Raw genomic sequence first — 24,501 nt, 5'->3', positions numbered from 1 at the left:
GGTTACTTTGCTTTCTAATTTTACCAGTAAAAACAAGCCACCTAGTTTTAAAAGGTGGAGATGTTACAAAGTTCATTCATTATCAAAGACTAAACCATGTAGTATCAGATAGATTTATATAAAAACCTCCCCTTATCAAACAACTGAGCAAAGCCATATTTCAGGAAAAGTGCTACACATTTCAAGTATAGGGCAGAAGAGAGACACAGATCAACAGAGCAGAGTACATAAACTGACTCACATGGAAATGAAACAAGTAACTGAACAAGGCATTCAGAAGTTAGGGTTAGACTGGAGAAAGTCAAGCCTTTCTGCAATGCTGCTGGGTCAGCTGGGCATCTCAATAAAAGAGAAAGAAACACTAACTTAAAATGAACATGCTGATCTATATAGAAGCTAAAATAAAAATTAAGAGGACTGGGTCAGCAAGATGGTTCAGTGGGTAAAGGTTGCTGAAAGGGTGTCTTCTAACAATACAGGACCACAGCACTCTCACCAGGAGCTGTTGTGTTGCCTGAACAAGACCAGTGTCAAGATCAGTCAATATCCCATCCTAGAGCAGAGAACGGCCCCCAAACCTCCACCCTAGCTAAGGAACCACAGAGCACTGATGATGCTGGAGAGTCGGTTTTCTTTAAGGGACTGGTCCTTGGTAGACTGACCACGGCTTAACTGAAGCAATGAGTAAACATATTTGAGAGGGGTGAGGGGCGACCCGAGAGGAGTCTGGTAGAGGAGTGGGCAGGGGGAGGTATGTTCAAACTATATTGTGTGCATGTATGAAAGGTTCAAAGAATAAAAATATAAAACACAAAACAACAAAACCTTAAACAAACAGGCATAGTAGCTCGTGCCATAACCTCAGTGCTGGGGTGGAGGAAACAGAGGGGTCACAGGCCTGCAGCCTAGCCAAGACAATGAGCTCCAGCCTCAGTAGAGAGCAAGCCTGCTCAAAAGATAAAAGTGCAAAGTGACAAAGGCACCACATGTGAACACACACATACCATACCCCATACTCACTCTCACACACACACTCACACATGCACAAACGCACGCATGCACACTCACACATCAATGAAATATTTTCTCTTTAAAACCACTTGCTATAAGAAAACAGCTGCTCTGTTTGTTTTAAAATCTGTTAGGACTATTTCTCCGTGCTTCCTCACTGGACAACAAGAGCAGCTGCCCTGCATTCCTACCACAATGGACTGCACCCTTCAAGCACAAGCTTCCTTGCAAAGCCAAGCAGACACACTACTGTCAGTTCAACTGGCCACACACTGAGGTAAAGAAGTTACAACTGCAGCTGACCCCAAGGCTGAGAGTCACTACTGCTTTATGGCTAAATAGAAAATCTGCTCTCTTACCTAACACTGCAGAGTCAGCTCTAGGACATCACAGTCACTGTGCTCCTTGATAACTAGAGTCACAGGTGGAGCACCTCTGAGACGCTGCGGGGGAGGGGATGAGTAATATAACCCGGTGCTGGCGGGCCTACCAACTCATCAGCCCTCAATGTGGCACCAAAGGCTGGGTGGGGGCTTAGATGAAACCGGAGGAGGAAGAAGAGGAGGAGGAAGAGGGGAAGGAGGAAGAGGGGGAGGAAGAAGAGGGGGAGGAAGAGGGGAAGGAGGAAGAGGGGGAGGAAGAAGAGGGGGAAGGGGAAGGGGGAATTAAATGCATGTGCCACCATGTCCAGCTCTGTTTTATGTATATATTATATAATTACACATACCTAAATTAGTTATACTCCTCTTGACTCATATCATATATATACAAAATAAAATGAGAAGAATGTTTATCCAAACTTTAACGATGAGGTTATCTTTAGTAAAACAACTCTGGGCTATGTTTTATTCACTTTATCTTTGTTTTTTAAGAATATAAATTCTGGGCCGGGTGTGGTGGCGCATGCCTTTAATCCCAGCACTCAGGAGGCAGAGGCAGGTGGATCACTGTGAGTTCGAAGCCAGCCTGGTCTACAACACGAGTCCAGGACAGCCAAGGCTAACACAGAGAGACCCTGTCTTGAAAAGCCAAACAAAACAAAGTATAAATTCTGGGGATGGGGGAATGGGCTGAAGAGATGACTCCACAGTTAAGAGCACTGTATGTTCTTCAAGAGGTTCTGAGTTCAATCCCAGCAACCACATGGTGGCACACAACCATCTATACAGGGGTCTGATGTCTTCTTCTGGCATGCAGGTGTACATGCAAATAGATTGTGTGTGTGTGTGTGTGTGTTTTAAAAACACAAATCCTCCTTTATTCCATGTGTTTATTACTGTGTGTGTAAATGGCGAGGGTCACGCACCCGGGCGATGCAGTAGTCCTTGGGACTCTCCTTCTCTAGTCCATACTTCTCCAAAGACTCGGCTACAGCGAAGTCTGCAGGATCCGTCGTCGACAGCAGGATTGTCTTGTATGGAATATTTGGTTTTAAACTGTCTGCATATATTCTCAATGTTCCACCTGGGGGGAAAAACTGCATCTGAGTACATCTTCATTTTAGATCAATGACAGAGGCTGCTAACATGTACAGTCACTATGAGAAGGGTACTGAGGCAGCAGCTGCAGTGCTACAAATACACTCAGGACCAGCCCGGGGCTGGCTTCCAGCACAGGGAGACGGGAAAGGAGGACTACAGACTCCCCTGGCACAGACTCCCCTGTTCCCAACTTCTTCATGCACTGGTACACCACAGGATATGTTTCTTCCACTTCTGCTTGTTAAACTTCCATGTGAAGCCAACCAGAACCCAAACATAGCCAAGTGTTAGTTCTACTAAACAAACCAGTATTTTAAAAGTGAGCTAGGAAACAGAAGACCTCAGGTACTCAAGTCCAAAGACTTCCATTGAGGGACTGCCACCATTGTGGGCTATCTCAATCCTAGATACTACAAACTAAATGTTACATGTAAGTCATTTAAGGAGTCTGGAGGTAGGAAGGGCAACTAGACTTCCTCAAGTGCTCTGTCGTCTGTATGTTCCTGTTAGTGGAAGCTCACATCTGACTCTCTTAATCTCTTTTCTAGATATAACCAAGATTAAGAAGCCGTGGAACCAGAAATGGTGGCACAAGCCTTAATCGCAGCACTCGGGCAGAGGCTCAGTTCAAGGCCAGCTTGATCTATATAGTGAGTTCCAGGACAGCTGGGGCTACACAGTGAGAACCTGTCTCAAGAAAAAGAAAGGGGGGAGGGGGAAGGAAGAAGGGAAAAAGGAAGAAATCCTAAAGCAAGCCTATGTCTGCACACACTGCAGAACAGAAACACAAGATGCTTAGAAAACTAGGGCAATAAAACGTCCACAAAAGACTATAACTCCTCAATTACTAAATCTGAAGATACTGAAATAATTGAAATACTTGACATTAAAGATCTACTTGTAAAAATGATTTATGATTTCAAAAAAGAAACAATTTTTCTTTAGGTTGCTTCTGTCAAGGTATTTTATCAGAGCAATGAGGAAGTAACTATGATAGTGCTAGGCCACAGGCATGCACTCTCATACCTGCCTTGTAGGTTTTAGCTTTTTAGTGTTTTCTTTGACAATCATCAACACAACAATTCCTATAAAGTATCCAATTAAGGCTCAGTCTCAGCCAGGTGCAGTGGCGCACGCCTTTAATCCCAGCACTCGGGAGGCAGAGGTAGGTACGCAGATCGCTGTGAGTTTGAGGCCAGCCTGGTTTACAAAGCGAGCCCAGGACAGCCAGGGCTACACAGAGAAACCCTGCCTCAAAAAAACAAAAAAGACTTGGGTTCAAAGCACTGAAGGCTGAAACAAGTATACAATGCTGAGACCACAAGAGAGCTACAAGGCCTACTTCCTCCTACAGCTCTGGGCTTCTGAGACCTTGCATTCAAACATACTGTACAGCCATGGGCAGAAGCAGGACACAGTGCATGGAGCATATGCCCTGGCTGAGACTGCTGACAAAGCAGAGCACAACACCGTCTGTAAGTGCAGGCATGGACGCAGAGCCCTCAGCACACACACGGCGACTGCCACACCCATTAGACGCGTGCTGTGACAGTGGCCGGGGTTAAGGCCTGTCACTCAGGCTTGGATTTGAGAGAAAAGATCAGAACACAGTGAGTTTTCTTAACATGAACTACTATTTAAAAAGATTGTAAAGAAATTCTATACATCCTAATATCAGACTCTTCCCACTACCTAGTAAGCTAGCTCCCCTTACGATAGCGAAGACGGCATTGTGGAGCCCAAGTACCAAGCACCTGAAAGTAATATTACAAGAGAAATACAAGTGACACCATTAGACTAAACTTTTGGGACCTGAGATGAGGTTAACAATATAGGCCTCTAAAAGAATTACTTCTTTCTGAAATTCAAATGGTTATCTTGCTACTTTTTAAGAAGTGAAACTACTTCATAATAAATTCCTACTTTATAACAAGTATTTTCTTTGCTAGCTACAGTTTCCAGTTAGTGAAAGTTTTATTCAGATAGTTAAAAATACGTATCAATATAAAGTCCCAACAGTAATGTCATTATCATCTCTCCTTCCCGCATGGCCGCGAAGCGACTGCAGGGCACGTGGAGGACCCAGGGCAGGAGGCCTGTGCGGCCTGCGCTGCCATCACAGCAGCAGCAGACACACTCCTCTCGATGTGCTCCATTTGTAAAGTGGAGAAACCCTTAAACCCAAGTATAAATCAACACAGAATGTTGCCATATAAATAGAAATTAGCTATTTCTTTACAGACTTTTTGGATAGTAGCTCATGTTAAGAAAACTCACTGTGTTCTGATCTTTTCTCTCAAATCCAAGCCTGAGTGACAGGCCTTTACCCCGGCAGCTGTCACAGCACACGTCTAATATGTGTAACAATTCTGCCTTTAAAGTAAACACACACGATTTCACAAAGCTCTTTAAACATTTTTAGGATCATACTGCAAACCCTTAAATTAAAAAACAAACAAAACAAACATAAAAACAAACAAAACAACAGGTCTCACTATATATAAATAGCCCTGGCTTGCCTGGAACTTACTTTGTAGACCAAGCTATCCTCGAACGCACAGACATCCACATGCCCCTCTGCATGGATTAAAGGAAGGGGCCACCACGTGTGATCAGTAAATTTATTTTTATTTTGACACTATCATTACTATTATTTACTGAAATCATTAGGAAGTAAGAATTGTACATGGCATTCAGGGTCCCTAAGATGACAATAATTTAAATAATTTAAAGTATCTCACCGGCAAAGGAATAGTGAACTCCCTACTTCCCCTTGAAAGAAAGCCAGCTGAGACCACAGGGACACCAACTGGCTCCAGGTACGAATACCACACGCAGAAAGGGAACAACAGCTGCAGTGAACTGCAAATTGCTGGGGAGTCTGAAACTCAGGAGTTCATGAGGAAGCTTTAATGATCACTGGTCAACTTTAGAGGACACTAAAGTACATATCCCTGCCCCATTACTATCTTCCTCTGCCCCTGCATCTACACCCTCATCAAGGAAACAGAAATAGAAGGGAAACAGTACTGGGCCCCAAAGGATGTCACCAAATCTCTAAGACAAGCATCCTGTTGTCTTGTCAGGGCTTCTACTTCTGCAATGAGAGTGTAAGCAAAAGCAACGTGGGCAGGGAAGCAATTATGTCAGCGCAGTGCCCGTCAGCACTGCAGGGAAGCACAGGCGGGAAACTGGAAGCAAAGCTGGAGACTACGGAAGACACTGCATACTGGCTTGCTCCTTGGGGCTCTGCTCACACAACCCAGGCCCACCAGCCCACAGCAAGCTGGGCTCTCCCCATCCATCACTAAGAAAACACCAATGAGTAAGCATATGATTCCAGAAATAACTGTCAGCTGTGACAAGGGAGCTGTATTTTACCATGAATCTTCACCCATCATGAAAATACACTAAAATATTTATGGATGAACTAGGAAACTTGCAATCTAGTAGTTTGGGACTGAGAGGCCAAGGCATAGCAAAAAAAGAGAAAGATATGAACTAATCATTTTTGGAAGTGTGGTAACTCTCTCTTGTCTTCTGTCCACCCAGCATCCTCTGGGTTGAAGGCTTGCTGCTAAGTTCCTACGGCTAATGCTATCTCTAAGTGGAAAGAACTTTATGTAAGACATAAGGGGGACACATTTGCTATTAAAAGACTACTTCACTCACCTTTTTAGCTTAAGAAATAAAAATATAATAGAGTATAACTGAGTTATTGTACAGTGACTATGAAGACACCAATTCTCGTACCCGAGTCGGGCCGCCCATCCGAGCTCCGGAACTCTTGCATTCTCTTTTCCAGCTTTTGCTGCCGCCGCCGTTTCATAACTACTTCAGGGTTAGAGATTGTTCGAGTAAAGCTGGTCTCAGGCATGTCTTTGTAAACCTCTGCAGCCAGGCGAGAGTTCTCACTGTGAGGAAAAACATCACCAACTGTATTCTAAACTTTTTTCCTACTAGAAATACAGATATCACAATGGCATTGGTCTACATCTGCCCCCAACAGGTCTGTTGTACACTAGTTACCATGTGCTAATTAATTACCATGAGATTGAAAATACAGTTTCTCTCAAAAACAGACGAATAGACTAAGAAATATGTAACTAAACTTCCTAAGTTTACACAACCCAACTGCCAAATGCTCATGAGCAAAGCAAAAAGAAAGGTGTATGGACGATGCATTTCAGTTCCTAGCAGCATTGTGCTAAAACACAGCAAATGACATCACAGCACAACATTTCAAATACAAGAAGCAATATTGAAGAACCTTAGTTAAAACTACAGTATATCTTGAAGAATCTAAATTACATGGCATGACTGTTTTTAAACATCTAAAAGATTCCCCAACACCCATCTTCCTGGAGTTAAACGCTCTGCTGCAACAGTTTCTGCAAAGCAATCAACTGTACAAAGTGATGGGCAGAAAACTGCATGTAAGGTATGATGGAAAAAACTTAAATACTTGAATCAATCTTAGTAGTACCAACGTAACTGAAATCATAAAATAATTTTAAAACAAGTTGCACTCTAAGCTATCAGGTTAAACAATTTAATTCATCTGAAGTAGGTCATTTTCTAAGCCAAATAATGTTCCTCTCATAAAGTAAACCAAGGAAAGAATGAGCTCACGGTGAGAGCTTTAAGCTCCCCTTTTTTGGATGCTCTCGACCTGTGTCACTACATGAGTGACCCCGCTTACAGCTGCTCACAGCAGCTGCACAGGCACCACCTCGCAGAAGGCTTTATCCACAGCGAGGCTGCTGCAACACTACGTGAACGTCCAAAGGTGCAGCTCAGCTTGAAAACAAAAATCTGCCAGCTCTGGCCAGTTTATTTGAGCTAAATATGGACCCACAATTGCCAGAAGTGAGCTTCAAAGGACTCGCTGAAGACAGGGACAACTGAATGGGCAGTCACTCAGGAAGCACGCTGACCAGTGCTTGCCTACAGGGAGCAGTCTTCCCACTTGGCGTAGGCACCTGCTAAACAAGCGAGGTGCCCTGTGTACGGAAGGCCCTCCAGCTCCCTCAGCGCGGAAGGACGTCAGGTTTCTGCAGTCAGCCTGACATGAGTCCTACTCACTCTGCAGTCATCTGCTCATAACTGAGCTAAGTTTGCTGCATTGTATACGCCTGGCTTGTGGCCCTCAGTGACAGAAGTGCCTACCTGTCATCGCCTTGAGAAGGCCTTTCTTCCTTATCAGAAGCTTGTCTCAACGCCTCCTTTTCTCTCTTCTTTTTTTCCTTCTTCTCTTTCTTTGAGAGCGTTCTCTTGAAGTTCTGAATAACACCTTCTTTCTCCTGCTTTTCGGGTCCATTGCTCTGAGCCTTCTGGTAAAAACAGGATTATCAGGGCGCTAACCACAGCCCAGGAAACCACACCAGGCTCCTCAGGCTTCACTGCTGCCTTCACCGCACCAGCCACTGCCCGACAAATGAGCAGACTGACACAGGGAGGGACCCAGCTGGGGCCGCGCACTACACCTTCACCTCACCAGCCACTGCCCGACAAGTGAGCACACTGACACACAGGGAGGGACCCAGCTGGGGCCGCGCACTACACCTTCACCACACCAGCCACTGCCCGACAAGTGAGCACACTGACACAGCTGGGCCGCGCACTACACCTTCAGCAGGCTGACAGTAATGCTGTAGTATCCATGACAACCAAGTGAACACTGCACGTCATATGCATGCACTTCACCATATGTAGATCGCACCTCAATTTAAAACAACAAAAACCCAAAATAGGGTACAAAAATAGGATACAACTTTTTTAAAAGGGAAAAAAAGGCTACAAAAAAGAAAATCCCATTTTCAGTAAGTAAAACTAAAAAAAGTTACCATCAAGTAACTAAAAGAAGTGAATCGAGTGAAAACAGCAAGGCAAAGAGTCTCTGGATAAATAGGTATTTCCTAAAATTGCAAAGGTGTGCTAGTCATAGCTATAAGCTGGTTTTCATGAACCAACATTGTATCTACTTTTGCAAAAATGTCTGATTTATTTTTCAGATCTTGTTTATTAGTTGCTTATCTTAGTTTGAATTTCAACTTACACAGTTGGCCTGTTAACACATAAAGCTGTTTTTTATGCAGCTTAATAGGTAAAGAAGAAAAGTAATAGTTATGGTACAGAGGAGGAGGAAACCTTCCCTTTGTTGTAAAGTGAATGAAAAAAGAACAGTATTATTATTCCTTTTTTTTTTTTTCATTCGTAGATACATAGGACATTGTACTGGTCCCAAGAAGAGTTCACATGCCAGTAAGGGTCAGTCAGTGGCCAGCAGCTAAGTGAACAAAAGGGAGCAACCGCAGGAAATCAGGATGAATCCTGGACAGCAGAGCCCTGGGACCATTCTGCTTCACACACACCTGCCACCGACACAGCTCCTGGCAGGAAGCACCCAGAGACAAGAGAGGCCCAGAGCATACAATATGGACACAAGACAGCGGGAGAGCCCCTGCAGCTACACAGCAGCAGCATCTGCACAAGGGGAAATTTACAAGATATTTTCAACCTCTGTATTTGCTGCCATCTGCTAATACCAAAATATTTCATAGGACGCCATTCAATTTAGCACAGAACTACTATTTTCCAGTCACGTCAATGTAATGTGATCAGCTGTCTCCTGCGTACAGGACCTCCCCCATCAACGTGTGAGCCGAGATAAACTCTTTCTCCTTCAAGTTGCTTCTGCCATTTTATCTCATCATTGCACTAGAAAAGCAACTACGGCACATTCTATATTGCCACCCAAAGAATCCAAGGAAGCTTCCCAGCTCCTAATCCTGAACATGTAATAGGGAAATGCTTTAAATGTGCACGTGAAACTAGGTGCCAACATTTCCTTTGTCTCTTTTGTTTCCTAAGGAACAATTTTTATTTATAATTTAGAAGAAAGCTGAAAATGACAAGCTGATCACCAGGCCCTCCTCAAAAGCACAGAGAACTCTTCCTTGAAGAAGTGAGAACAACGGCCGGGTGACCAGGTGGAAGCCAGGGTGAAGCTCCTACGTCAACGTAAAGCTGTCTGCCCCACTGACCCAGCCCGGGACCACAGCTGGCATCACTCATGGGGACGGCCCCCACCTTGGCAGGAATGGCGTCATTCTCATTCTTCAGGACGAATCTGCCCTCCCGATCATCTTTGTTCCAATTCAACTGTACAACGAGAGGCTTCTCGTCAATGTCCAATCTTCTTTCTTCTTCAAAACATGAAATGGAAAACAGAACAAGCCGTGGTCATTTCCTGACATGAGTACAATATCTGTCATATGAAATGTATTTAATTTTATGCAAATAAAGTACTTTAGATCTTCAATGTGTTATTTATAATTTTAAGGTCAGTTTTGATTAGTTCAGCACCTTGTTACTACTATTCTGCCATGTTAGACACTGACCATGTGAAATGTACTGTTAGGAACATTAAATCAGTTTTGATTAGTTGGGCAGTTTGTTGCTAATGAGTGTGTTTGTCACTAGAGATCCAGTGCCAGACACTGACCAGGAAAGAATACTTCCTTTACTCAGATGGGAGGAAACAAAAGAGATATACATTTCTATGTCGCAAACTATCCCATATGCAACTAGAGAATTAGGAGATTGTATTAACAGTATATACGGCACCACTGATTTTCCTCATCAAATTGTCCTCTGACCTCAACACAGACACACACACACACACACACACACACACATACACACACGCACGCACGCATGACCCCTACCCCAATAACATTAATGATCAACCAAGTCAATCAACCAATCAATCGAGAGTTTCCCTGATGACTGAAGCAAGGGTTGGGCCTGGGCTTTAGCCCAACAGAGCAGAGCAGACATGAGGCCACAGATGAGCCCTGATCGGATGCTCTAGGCTCCCAACCTGCCCAAACATATATGAAAGCAGCAAGGACTACTGAGCTAAGACAAACTGGGCCAAGGCTCTGACCAGCTGAACTACCTGGAAAAAGCAGAGACCAGCCAAGCTGACCAGACATGACAACCTGTCATCTGCTTAGATGTGTAGTATGCTTCAAGAGCTGGAACAGACTTTTCGTGATGCAGGTATCTGTGAGTCACTTCTGCTCTTGTAGGCAATCCCTCACTCATATTCCTCTAAGTGACCCCAATAAAACTCACTGGTGCATCAAGCTAGACTTAGGTGGCGGTCTGCTGTTGAATCTCTATCTGGGGTGAGTGAATATTTGTTCCTGTCTCCAGTAATAATCTCACACAACAACTGCTAATGTTAAAACAAGTAGAAATTACAAAATCTATATGATTTTCCTCAAGATGGCCTATTGTTCCCAAATAAAAATAAAAATATGATGTTAACAGAATGTAAAATTATGGCAAGATCACTGACTTGACCTATAAAATACTTACTTGAGTTATAAGTAATCATGACATTACTACCTACACCTGATATTTTCTCCAAAAGCATGTAGCACACAATATCATTGGTATACAAGACACTCAGATATGTTGGGTGATTTTTTTAATGAAATGTTAATGACACTTATTTTGAAGAAATAATCATATGTAAAATACATTCACCATAACTTCCAACAAATGTTATGTGTCAGAACTTGAACACTTCTGAAGACTTAAAAAGGTTTGTCATCCTGTCAATCACTCTGTTGGGTTGGGGAAAGAAAGAAAAGGAGATGAGCAGTAAAGCTGGGGCCTGATTATCACACTGCTGGACCAGCTGTGGAGCCCGGGCAGGGCGCAGCCTCCACTGACCTCCACTGACATGCACTTCATAGAGGGAGTATTTGGGAGAGGAGAGCATGCGCATGTCAGGGCGGAACTTCTCTGCCAGTGTCTCAATCACATCTTGAGTGGTTGCCGTGCTAGAGACCCGAATACATTTTGTGGCAAAGTTTCCAGCAGCTTTATCTTGAAAATAAAATCTCATGACTCCATGAAACTCCAGATCCTACAAGAAAACAAAAGTATGTGCTATTAGAAAAGCAATAATAAATTAAAAGACTGCACATCAGATTTTTTCAAATGTGCACCACAGGCATCTTAGAAGCTAAGAAACAGCTTCAGTACTCAGGTATAGTCACTTGGCTTTGGACAAGCCGTCTGTCTCAGTTGCTCTCTGCCTTTCCTCTCACAATGGCAACGGAGCAGCTGGCAGTTACTGTGCTCACCAGTGCCAGGCATGTGTGGCACTGTTTGATTATGTTTTTACAAACTAGTTGTTTAACAGATTCTATTACTAACCCCCACTTGACAATCTCACCGTTGAGTATTTGATTATACATGCCTGTAATCCTAACTCTTGGGAGGGGAATGCAGGAGGATCCAGAGTTCAAGGCTAGCCTGTATTAAAGTCTATTTCAAAGAGAGGAGAAAACAGCGGTAAACAGAATTAAAAACAAGATCCACTGGACTGCAAAGCCCACACACCTGCATGGCCAGTATCTGCTGGGCTCTGAGCTCTTAAAAACACTTGACATCTCTCTTAAGCCCAATATTTAAATACACGACATTTTAAGCTAATTTTCTAGATGAATTATCAGACTAAATAAACAAATACATTTCAGATATATCTCAGAATCTTATAGAGAAAAGCCACAGTGGAATTCCAGGCCAATGTGTCCATTTCACATGTTCCTTTATAACTTTAAGATAGTCTAAAGTTCATGCAACTGTCAACTGGTGAGTTTTCCTTGTATTTCTGAATAAGTAGTATAATTTCTAGCAAGAGTCCAGAGGATTGTTTTGTTTTGTTTTGAGACAGTTTCTCTTGTAGCCCTGGTTGCCCTGGACTCGCTTTATAGACCAGGCTGGCCTCAAACTCAGAGAGATCCAACTGCCTCTGCCTCCCAAGTGCTGAGATTAAAGGTGCGTGTCACCACAGCCGGCCTCCAGGGGACCTTTCTTTTCTCTCTCTCTCTCTCTTTTTTTTTTTTTTTTTTTTTTTTAAGATTTATTTATTAACTATGTATACCGTGTTCTGCCTGCATGTATGCCTGCACCCCAGAAGAGGGCACCAGATCTCATTATAGATGGCTGTGAGCCACCATGTGGTTGCTGGGAATTGAACTCAGGACCTTTGGAAGAATAGACAATGCTCTTAAGCTCTGAGCCATCTCTCCAGCTCCCAGAGGATATCCCCCTCCCTCAAGATTTATTTACTTATTATGTTATGCCTGCATGTATGCCTGCAGTCTAAACGAGGGCATCACATTACAGATGGTTGTGAGCCACCATTTTTGCTGGGAATTGAACTCAGGACCTCTGGAAGAGCAGTCAGTGCTCTCTCCAGGCCCCCCAGAGGATATTTCTAAACTTAGGTTACATCATATCTCTAGCAGGAATATAGACTTAGCACCTTCTTTCTGTTCACTCTTCGCATCTAATTATTAAATAAAAAGCCAACTGGGGATGGGAGGGCACCGCTAGAGAGATGGCTAAGAGGTTAAGAGCACTGGCTGCTTTTCCAAAGGTCCTGAGTTCAATTCCCAACAACAACATGGTATCTTACAACCATCTATAATGAGATCTGGTGCCCTTTTCAGGTGTGCAGGCACACATGCAGGTGAAAGACTGTATACATAATAAATACATAAATAAATCTTTTTTTAAAAAGCCAACTAGGGTTAAACCAAAATCTTTTTAATTTGCTTATTTATTGAAGGGGATGGCGCACACACCATAGAGCTCCAGTTGAGGTCAGAGGGCAGCTTGTGGTGGGTGTTCAGCTCTCTCCTCCCAGCTGTTCCAGGCATAGAGTGATGTCACCAGGCTCAGTATCAAATACCCTTCCTTACAAGCTGATCTTTATTATGTATAGGAACTTTCAAATTCTCACTTAATGACCAATAAGCCTCTCCAGTTTTCTCCAATCCACAACCTTTTCCTCGGATTAATGAATTAAAAATACTCATTTAAAGAACAAAAAGGAGTATCTGACGGAATTAGCAGGTGGAGTTAACAAGTATATCAACAGAGTAATTGAAGCCAAAACGTGAAGCAGCCAAGTATATTTCTAGCCTAGAGTTTTCCTGAGCTTGTTCAGACTTAGCCTATCAGGCCTCCTTCCTGGTGTCAGTGGAAGACCACAGACACATCCCACCAGCTGTGGCATGTAAGGAGCTAGCTACAGAGGAACTAGACCTATGTTAGCTAGAACCTTGCCTGCCCTGTGTCTTCCAGAAATTGTATCAACTGCCCCTGGTTTGGATCAAATGGCAGATGTGTAACCCAGGAGTCTGTGAGGACGCATGCGGAATAAGTCCCTGAGAGTGCGCGCGCATTACAGGACACTTACTGCATGCCAGCCTTGGTGCCACATCCTGTGTGCTCTTCTCAGCTCCCTTTCATCCTTTCCTGCTTCAGACCCCCTCCAACCCTCTAGTTTAAGGATCCCACCCAAAACTTAAGCATCTTGCACTTCAGAGTCTGGTCTCTTTATGTTTCTAAGACAACACAGAAAAAAAATCATAATAAAATTAAGTTAGCTAAATTTAGGTTTCTAAATGGGATCCATATTTTTACCCCAAGTTTGTAAGACTTCGTACTGCCAGCCTGAAGATATATTTATATCACACAATGCTCTCAAATGCTCTAATCACTCACACAATTGTCCTGTGTCCCCAAAAACTCTGACAGGTGCCACACCATAAAACCAAGTGAATGTCCATGGTATTTAACCATTCTGCCACAAAGCAATTTTGTACCATTTATAATAATAAAAAAGTCAGATGTACCCAAGTCAAGGAGGCATCAGTTTCTCTGAGAACTGTCAACAAGTAATCCAAGCCACCAGGTATTAGAGAGCCCAACCCCAAACCTGGGCAGTCACAGTGCCTGTTACCAGTGGCAGAGAAGGCACATGCTCTGACACCACACGGAGTCGCGTGTTTGGATGGGGCCGACACAGACAGCTGGAGGAGGGAAACCAGTGCACCACCCCACAGTACCACCTTTACGAAGAAAGGACACTCAAATACACGTCTCACTCACTGATGGGGCTCAGCTGCTAACACTCCACGAAGATGTGATTTAAAAAAAAAAAAAAAGAAGAAGAAGAAGAAAGAAGAAAATCCCAGGAGACTAAGGAGACACTGCTGTCTTTACCCCAGAGCCACACTCCTGGTGTTCCCACTGACGTTTGTAACAAAACAATTCTCCAGGTACTGTCAAGCTGAAATAGCCTATAAAAAACTTTGCCAGGACTTCAATTAGCACTGCACGAGTGTTAATGGGTAATTTAGTTGCATGCTCCACAAGAATAGTCATATACACTTATAGCCAAGGCAACCCCACAATAATTAGGATTGACATTCTGATCAGTTACTCAGCCAATCCTAAATCTGGCTGCTGTGAATAAGTCTACCAAATTTTAGCAGACCTAAAAGTCATAAAAATCTATTTTTGAGCCTAAGAATTGGGTTTATAGTGAGTCAGTGGACAAGTTGTAATGACTATCGTAATTAACATAAAGAGCTTAGTAAATGTTGGGTATCAAGAACTTTACATCTCATTACCAATCTGAGAGTTGAGTTCTATCAGCAGCAGCATTAAGTGGGGAAGCAGAGGAGCGAGTGCTCTGGCCGCAGCACAGCTCTGCCCCTGAGTCCAAAGGCACAGTGCCACCTAGAGAGCTGAGAGTACAGTCTGAGAAGAACAGTGAGTGGGAAAAACGCACTGGAGCCCAGAAGCTACTCACCCCAGTTTCCTTGATTAGAGAAAGAAAGAAAGAGAAGGAAAGGAAGAAAGAGAAGGAAAGGAAGGAAAGAAAGATCCTTGTGTGTACCAGACCCTGTTTCAATCCTCAGTCCCTGTCAGTGCACTTCTCTAATCTTTGCAGAAAAGGATTGCTGGTTCAGCTGAGCTTGGGCTAGGCAGTAAGTTCTAGGCCAGCCTGCACCAAATAGCAAGACTCTACCCAAATCCACCACTACTGAATAAATGGGGGTGGGGTGTGCACGTATGTATGTGCACATGCTGTGCGTGTCTGTGGGAGGACAGAGGTCAGGGCGATCACCTTCATCGCTCTTCACCCAGACAGGTTGTAGTTACTTGTAAGTTACTAACTTCTGGGCTTTTATCATTTTATGTATTAAGAATTTTTTCCAATATTCATTATTTAGTACTTCTGAAAGATGACAACTCTGGCTGATTTCAACAAGCCAATCTCAGCTGGCAAGCTGAGGAGCTGCAGAGCCCCCAGGGGACGGGCACCGGGCATACCCTGAGGTTCTTCTCACCTCATTAACTGAGGTAGAAAGAAACAAAAAGAAAACACAGTAAATTCCCTCACAACCTAAGAACAAGGAGGAAATTCATGACTCAAAACCCTAAAGCAACTGAAGGAATGCTAAGAAATCTACATAGAACTCTTATGGGCCAGCTGTGGCAGCTGGATCCAATCCAGCACACAAGAGACTAAGGCTAAGAACTGAGCTACACAGTGAGTTCAAACAAGCCAGAGCTACCACCTGAGTTCCTGTCTAAAATGAAGACACACTACTCATATCATAACACAAATAACAAAACACTTCCACTTTATGATTCAAAAAAGACCAAAAATCCAATTTTTAAAAAATAGGCAAAAAACTTGGAAAAACTTCAAGAAGTCATCAAAATGGTTTATACACTCTTAAGTAGACACAAGGACAAACCACTTCACTCATGGCGTTCCCCTACGGCTCCTGCCTTGAGCTCCTGTCTGACTTCCCTCAGAGATGGGCTGTGACCTAGAAGTGTAAAATGAAAGAAATCCTTTCCCAAGTTGCTTTGCATCAGTGTTTTACTCCAGCAACAGAAAACAAACTAGAACAGCAAGCATCATAAAAATCTATTACAGAACAAGGAGGAAGCAAACATAGCATCCATTTGACTGCATTTCAAAAACAAAAGAGAGTGAACAAATATGTTCACCAGTGGGGGAAGCACACTTACTAATTATACTTTACTACATGGTTTCAATTCTACAACTGTGAAATTATTTTTAAAAGGAATTAACAAAAATGCAATCACTTAAAACACTCAAGCTGAAATTAATCTATATAATAAATGGATCACATTACCACATAGAAAATAATCTCCAAGTGATCTTAGAAAACAAAGTTTTGGTTTTACACCCCCAACTGAGGAGGATCAAATTCTGGTTGCCACAGGGAACCTTTGTCTCAAAAGGCAACCTTGGGCAGGAGAGATGGCTCAGTAGTTAGGAGCACAGGCTGCTCTTCCAGGGGTCCCAAGTTCAATTCCCAACAATCACATAGTGACTCACCACCATCGATAATGGAATCTGATGCCCTCTTCTGGAGGGCAGACATGCATGTAAGCACAGCACACATTCATAAATACATACACTTTGGGGGGGGAAAGTCCACCTTTTTCTTGAGATGCCTCACCAAATTTATAAAGAGCCCCACTCTGCATTTGGAGTCAGGTAAGCACGAGCACTCGTGTGCCTGTGCAGCCGTGCGCATTTTATGCTCCCAGAGTTACACATTCTGCCCATCCTTTTTGGTGGCGCCTTCCCAAAAGGCATTTTGAAAGTGCAGTTTTAAAATACATGGGTAGCAATTTTGAGTGTAAAATTAGTCACTGAAGAAATTGAACACTGTGTGATAACCAATTAACTTGACGCCTAAAATATAAGAGTCAACAACATTTGTTATTTAAATTTTCTTTTCTACGGTATATTCAAACACAGAAAATGAGAGTAAGAAAAAAGAAAAAAAAAGTAGTTAATGGTAAAAAATTTTTTGGCCGGGCGTGGTGGCACACGCCTTTCATCCCAGCACTCAGGAGGCAGAGGCAGGTGGATCGCTGTGAGTTCGAGGCCAGCCTGGTCTACAAAGTGAGTCCAGGACAGCCAAGGCTACACAGAGAAACCCTGTCTCGAAAAACCAAAAAAAAAAAATTTTTTTTTTCATTTACAATCACAGACCAATGGTTCTCAATATGTGGGTCAAGACCCCTTTAGAGGACATTCTTAGTTAGGGTTTTATTGCTCTGGAGAGACACCATGACTAGGGCAACTCTTACAAAGTAAAACACTTCCTTGAAGCTGGCTTACAGGTTCAGAGGTTTAGTCCTCTGTCACCATGGCAAGAAGAATGGCAGCATGAGGCAGACACAGTGCTGGAGAGGAAGCTGAGATCCACAGGCAGCAGGGGACTGTAGCCCCACTAGGCCGAGTTTGAGCATATGAGATCTTAAACCCCATCTCCACGGTGACACACTTCCTCCAACAAGGCCACACCTACTCTACCAAGGCCACACCTAACAGTATCCCTCCCCATGGGCCAAGCATTCAAACATAGGAATCTATTGAGAGCCATACCCATCCAAACCACCACAAGGGTCAAATGACCGTTCCACAGGAGCCAATCTAAGACCATCAGAAACACAGATATTTATATTACAACTCATAAAGATAGCAAAACTGCAGTTAAGAAGTAGCAACAAAAATAACTTTACAGTTTGGGATCACTACAAGATACGGAGCTGTATTAAGGGCCGCAGCATCAAGAACAATCACTGATATATAGACGTTTTATTTTCAAAGTTGTCTACTGTAGTCCATAGTTTGGGGCTTTATGAATTAATTAAACTGCAATGTTCAGATGAAAGGCTAATTTCATGATTCTTTAAAGTTAAGTTAAAAGAAAAAGAAACAAGGTTTAATGAAAAAGAGGTTCCTGTTTTCTGATTGGAAGAGTCACAGAAATAGGACTATAATAAAAATATGGTGGTATAAAAACATTTTGTTTTCTTTTCACTATGTTCATGTCTCTCTGGCATGCAATGTATTTCCTTTCCTTTCCTTTCTTTTTCTTTTCTCAGGGGTTTCTTTATGTAACAAGCCCTGGCTGTCCTGGACTCACTTTGTAGAACAGCCTGGCCTCAAACTCAGAGATCCGCCTGCCTCTGCCTCCTGAGTGCTGAGATTAAAGGTGTGCACCACCACACCTGGCCTGCAATGTATTTCTTGAATAAATATTTGTTGAATAATTGAGTGAATGACTGCTAGTTTTAAAAGGCAACCTGTAGAGATAAACAGACAAGCAACCCCAAGTCTGTATTTTACATAACTTTCTCCTCTGTAGGGACTAAGGTTCTGAAGATACTGTCAAAGTGTAGGTCAGAAAGATGAAGAGACTCAGCAACAGTGTTCCGTTAGCAAACAAGGAAGCTCTCCAAGACTGGCTCCTGTCAGAAGTACTCAGCCACCAAAGATAGAGCAGAAGCTTTGCAAAAACAAAGACTGAGGGCTGGAGAGATGGCTCAGCAGTTAAGAGCGCTGGCTGCTCTTCCAAAGATCCTGAGTTTAATTCCCAGCAACTACATAATGGCTCACAACCACCTATAATGAAATCTGGTGCTCTCTTCTGGCATACAGGGATTGTATACATACAGGCAGAACATTGTATACTTAACAAATAAATAAATCTTAAAAAAAAAAAAAAAAAAAAAAAGACTGCAACCTACTGAATCACAGAATACACACAAAGTTCATGGTAACACTAAAAAGCCCACAAGTTCATGGTAACACTAAAAAGAGGAAAGCCAAAGAACAAAAACAAAATGAATGTGGGTAGTGGAGGCATATAATGGAGGTAAAACTACAACTAACTAACTTGCTTTTCTCCAGCTCAGATCACAGCCTCTGAGACTGCAGGTAGAAGGCTCATGGGCTCTAACTGAACGTGAGGACAAAGGTAGGAAGACTTGCAACAGCTATTCTGTTTTGTTTGGACAAAGACTCCTCCCATGTAGCCCGGCTCGCCTAGGACTTTGCTATATGGGTTAGAGGTTTGTACTGAGTGATCCTCCTGCCTCTACCGCCAGAGCTGTAAACTATAGGCATGGGCTGCCAAGCCCAGAGAAGAGAATACTGAATGAGCAACAACTAAAAATTAACCCAGAACCAGATGTGTCATTAATCTATGAATCTGAGATGTTTCTGCCAACCCATGTTGCCTTTTGGGACTTCAGCACAGCTTTGGTTCTGAACACAAAACACAAACACCCATGGGACAACGCACTGCCCCAACGCCAGGTCTCTGGAGGTCCAGGGCTTGTTCTCACCTCTACAGGCTCCTGCATGCACAGGTACGCACGCACGCACGCGCGCGCGCACACACACTTAAATTTTTTTTTTTTTTAATTCTTAGGCCCAAAGGAGTCACAAATGGAAAAAATTAAGCAATTATGGCTTGGATAATAAGGAGATCTACTTCTATTTACAAAAAAATTCCAAGCAATAAATGAAAAATCATTTTAAAAAAGCATAATTCTGTAAATGCTAAGTGATCTGAACAACACTCTAACAGTGACATCCTAGAGAAGGCTAGTAAGGAGCCTGGCATTAGCAGGGCTGTCACAACACGACCAATGTGACAGATGTGAGTGCAATTCTCAGGCCTGTGTCACATGGCTAAGCCTGAATCCATAGACCCTTTAAAACCAGAGACATCCGCAAAACCACCTTCATTCTGGAAAAAAACAAAGGGGGGGGGGTGGGAGGTGGGGGATAGGGTCCAGAATTGGGACATTCTATATGAAAACTATCCTAGTGTTCTCAGAAAGTCTATAGTATTTAAAGGTACTCTATGATTAAAAGGCAGTGTGTGAACTTCAGATCTGATAAAAAAAAAAAATAATAATGACAAAACCACATTCTTGAGAGAGAGTGCAAAATTTGAATACGGATAACATTTATTTTTGGATAACAACAAGGAGTTAAGACTAATTTTGTTATTTGTAAGACACATTTACCTGAAGAAGAGATAATATGATAGGGTCTGGAATTTCTTTTAAAATTTCTTTTAAAAGTAGCCCAGCTAAAAATAGTAGCAAAATAATGCCTTAAAAGTAACACACAATTCTGAAAACTCTAGTCTGGGAGATGAACTTCACATCTTTGAAAATTTTCACATTAAAAATCAAATTGCTGCTGTGTGCGCCTTTAATCCCAGCACCAAGGAGGCAGAAGCACACAGATTTCTGTGAGTTCAGGTCATCAGCATGGTCTACATAGTGAGTTCCAGAACAGGCTAGGACTATATAGAGAGACCCTGTCACAGAGGAGGGGAGGGGGGAGAACAGTTGGCTTGATGGACAGGCTAAGTAGGTCAAGGCCTGACCCCCTGAGCTTGACCCCTGGCCTCCACACAGTGGAAGGAGAACTGATTCCTCCCACAAGGTAAAGTCATACGCATGCTACAGAACATATGCCCCCCACAAACACAAATAAACAGAAACAGTTAAAATATCTAATTTACCCAGATACGGTGTAACCTCCTGTACTCGGGTGAGCTAGACTGGAGGACCAGGAGTTCAAGGACAACATAGTGCCTGCTATCTTTCACCTGTGTCCTACGCGTGGGCAGCTGGAAATGTCGGTAATCCACTCAGCGTGCAGCACGTGGCCATGTGGGATGCAGGGGCACCTGGTTCCCTCAGGGCTGGAGGACGCCTCTGCACACAGTTCTCACAACTGAGGCACTTGCTATCATTTTCTGTCTACAAATTCTTAAGTGAACAAGTAGTTGGAAAGGACGTTGTGTGTATATAAATCCTATTTGTAACAAAATAAAGCAAAAATACAGCATACATTTAAAATCTGTGTGAAAAAATGAAAATAAAGTTCACAAAACCAAACGGCCCTGTATCCATTCACAGTCCTACTGATGCAGAATCAACAGTCATGTCCCAACAACTTAACTGATTCTACCTACATGAACATACATGAAAGTATGAACGTCTTCCTGTTCAAACATCCATGTGCCTGAACTCAGTTTTCTAAAACCCAAAAGAAAACCCAAGTAGAGAAAACAATAAAACTTATCTTCATAAATGTCTCTGTGTATATAATATGTAAGTAGAAAGTCTGTAAACTTCAGTAAGGGCATTCACTTTAGTGTCCATACGCTGTGAAGTCACGTGCACTAAGGTGGACAAGCCGTCACTCACCCAAGTTTGTACTGATTTTCCCACCAACACAAAATAACTGTTTTAACTATGGCAAGTTAATCAAAGGAGTCCCTGTAATCAAAATGCTCCCACCTACATCTTTACCATACATTAAAAGTGAAATCACAGCATTCAACTTATTTCAGCTTTTAAAATCTTCAAGGCACTTATATGAATTAATATCTTCAAAATGCTACCCTTTTCACTATTATTAATCAGCAAACATTTTTAGCATTTAGTTTCTTTTATTGAAAATAATTTTCCATACAATATTCTCATCACAGTTTTAAATTTGAGCAGTTTCTTCAGTATTCTTAAGATAATGTCTTTCACAATTGGGAAAGAAGTAGAAAGCACAAACAAGAAACAATACTGTTTAAGTAGTTCCCTGGGACATAAATGTTACTGCTTTCTAGTGGAGAATTTTATCAGCAACAACAGAAAGTCTCACCACTTTGTTTAACAACTTGAGCACTCTCTCCTTGCCGGATTAGCAGTGAGCCTGAACTACAGTTGGTACCTGGTACTCCCAAGCACCTCCTGGCTCTCTTCTGTTTCACTGTTTGCATCACCAAATGACCACAGCAGCCTGGAATGTCACTTGGTACCAGGCATGGGGAAAACAAAAAGTTAAGCCACATAAATCGGCTTACCCATTTTAGGAGGAAGGCCTGGTTATGAAGGGTTCACTGTTCAGGACTTTCTAACTGTGATTATTTACAAAAAGAACAGAGCAAAGTGACATCAGAACTCTGGTGAACAGAATCAGGCACTGAGGTGGACTCTCAGTCAGGCACAGGGAAATGCTGCAGGAGAGCAGCCGGCTTGGCCGGACTCCTATCGGTAAACTAACACACCAAGCTAGTGCACACCTGCACAAACCAAGAAAAGGAAAAGTGGGCTCTGGAACATGTCATTTGTAAAGGCACATATCACCAGGATACACTCAAGACAGGGATACCCAGATACAGCAGTGCTATCATTATACAAAAGTGTGTGTGTGTGTGTGTGTGTGTGTGTGTGTGTGTATTTGAGTGCGAAGTGTGTGTATGTGTGAGAGAGTGTGTGTGTGCAGCCTCGCGCATGTGTGTGTGTGTGTGTGAAAGAGAGAGTGTGTGTGTGTGTGTGAGAGAGAGTGTGTGTGTGTGTGTGTGTGTGAGAGAGTGTGTGTGTGTGTGTGTGTGAGAGAGTGTGTGTGTGCAGTCTCGCGAGTGTGTGTGTGTGTGTGTGTGTGAAAGAGAGAGAGAGAGAGAGAGAGAGAGAGAGAGAGAGAGAGAGAGAGTGTGTGTGTGTGTGTGTGTGTGTGTGTGTGTGTGTGTGTGTGTGTGTGTGCAGCCTCAAGCATATGTCTGTATATGCCAGTGCCCATGTGGAGGTCAGAGGACAACTGAGGATTCAGTTCTTCAGTTCTCTCTTTCCATGTGCACTCAAGTTGCCAGGCTTACAGCAAGCACCTTCCCCACTCATCAGTAAGTATACTTTTGAAAAAGACAATGCAATTTCTAGATAATAATAAAAAAATAAACAAACAAGCTTTCTCCATTGTAAGTCAGGGAATGCAGCCAACCTAAGCCACACACCACCAAACCCAACCGTCTTAATGAAACTACCCCTCCCACCAACAACAGCGAATGATGCAGTTACACACACAGTTGTGAACTCATCCTGAGAAGAGACGGTCTGCTGCAAGAAAACAAAGGAAGAAAACAGAAAATGGTACAGCAGTGACCACTAGGTGCTTACCTTGTACCAAATATTATACTGAGGGGCTTTATGTATCGACTTCAATTTGTTTATTTATTTACTTATTTACTTATAGAGACAAGGTTTCTCTGTGTAGCCTTAGCTATCTTGGACTCACTTTGTAGACCAGGCTGGCCTCTCACTCAGAGAGATCCGACTGCCTCTGCCTGTCCGAGTGTTGGGATTAAAGGCATCTGCCTGCCCTCTACTTCAATTTTAAAGCCCTATGAGGTAGAAACTGTCCCTATTGCTGTCTGTTCTGCAGAGAAACTGATGTACTTTAGGTTTCAAATCAGTAAGGTAATGACATAGCATGAGCTTATTAAGTGACAAAAGGACAAATAGCAAACCACAGATAGAATCAGCTGAGAGGTGTCCAGCATCAAGTCAGGTGCTTACAGCACCAACAGAGACAACCACACCAGCCTGACAGAGAGCAAGCAAACACGGCTCTTCTGATCAGACAAACACCCAGCAGAAATTGGCTGGGGAAGCCCCTCTGAGGCAGCCAGCTGGTGTCTCTGACTGAGAGGCCATGCAGAGTGTAATGCCCTCTCACAAATGAGTTTCCTGTTTCTCTTTCCCACAGCAGGCATTTTTAGACTGTAGGATGAACAGTAGCCGTGGCTGGAAATGGCTTAACTTGTAGCTATTCTCAGAGGTGCAATGTTCTCCACCTACTTGCTGCTCTCCTGTTAGAGGCAGAGGCAGTGAGTCTCAGAAAAGGGTCGTCAGAGAACACATGATATAAACATGTTTCAGTCTGAAGCAAGGAACCCACCTCTTGTTTTAGAGTCAGCATTCAACAAACACAAAAGCACACGACAATTTACTAATACAATTTATATTACAATGAGGCTGCCAAAGATCAAGTGACCTGACCACAGTTACACAGCTTCAGCCAGGATTCATCTGAGCAAATCCACACATTCAGTCACCCTGCTGCGCTGCCTCTGATATATCCTGCTGCACAAAAACAAGGTTGTGAACACGGCTATTCCGCAGTAAGACACACTGAACATTCAGGAAGCACTCTATTACCCAAGAGAGCTGACAAAAGAAATGTGTTCAGGAAAAACCCCAGTTTGTGGAAATACACAAGAACCCATGCAAAGGAAAGAAAAGCTAGGAAAGTGTGTGTGTGTGTGTGTGTGTGTGTGTGTGTGTGTCTGTCTGTCTGTCTGTCTTCAGTAACTGGATGGGGCAAGAAACAAAACCGCAGAAAAGAGCTGCTCCCCTTCTACATCTTAAAAGACTCCAGATCAATTAGTTACCTAACCGTGAACCACCGTTAAACTGTAAAATGTTT

The 24,501-nt window shown here is 42.9% G+C and overlaps 1 protein-coding gene across 5 annotated transcripts in view; it reads right to left on the bottom strand.

Moving 5' to 3' along the window:
- Afdn (afadin, adherens junction formation factor) overlaps positions 1 to 24,501 on the bottom strand; it is a 120,137-nt gene that overhangs the window by 69,875 nt on the left and 25,761 nt on the right. For 4 of the 5 annotated variants that reach the window (XM_051164168.1, XM_051164169.1, XM_051164170.1 and 1 more), the window contains exons 2-6: positions 11,241 to 11,436; positions 9,585 to 9,697; positions 7,662 to 7,825; positions 6,246 to 6,406; positions 2,318 to 2,475 (exon numbers count right to left, since the gene is read on the bottom strand). In XM_051164168.1, the coding sequence (XP_051020125.1) occupies positions 2,318 to 2,475; positions 6,246 to 6,406; positions 7,662 to 7,825; positions 9,585 to 9,697; positions 11,241 to 11,436 (792 nt within the window). Of the gene's footprint in view, positions 1 to 2,317; positions 2,476 to 6,245; positions 6,407 to 7,661; positions 7,826 to 9,584; positions 9,701 to 11,240; positions 11,437 to 24,501 lie in introns of all 5 variants that reach the window. The other variant, XM_051164171.1, reaches the window with a different exon arrangement.

The sequence above is a fragment of the Acomys russatus genome, chromosome 21 (genome assembly GCF_903995435.1).
Source record: "Acomys russatus chromosome 21, mAcoRus1.1, whole genome shotgun sequence".
NCBI lineage: Eukaryota > Metazoa > Chordata > Mammalia > Rodentia > Muridae > Acomys > Acomys russatus.
The sequence above is the reverse complement of the archived record's forward strand: the minus strand, read 5'-3'. Positions and strand labels throughout refer to the sequence as shown.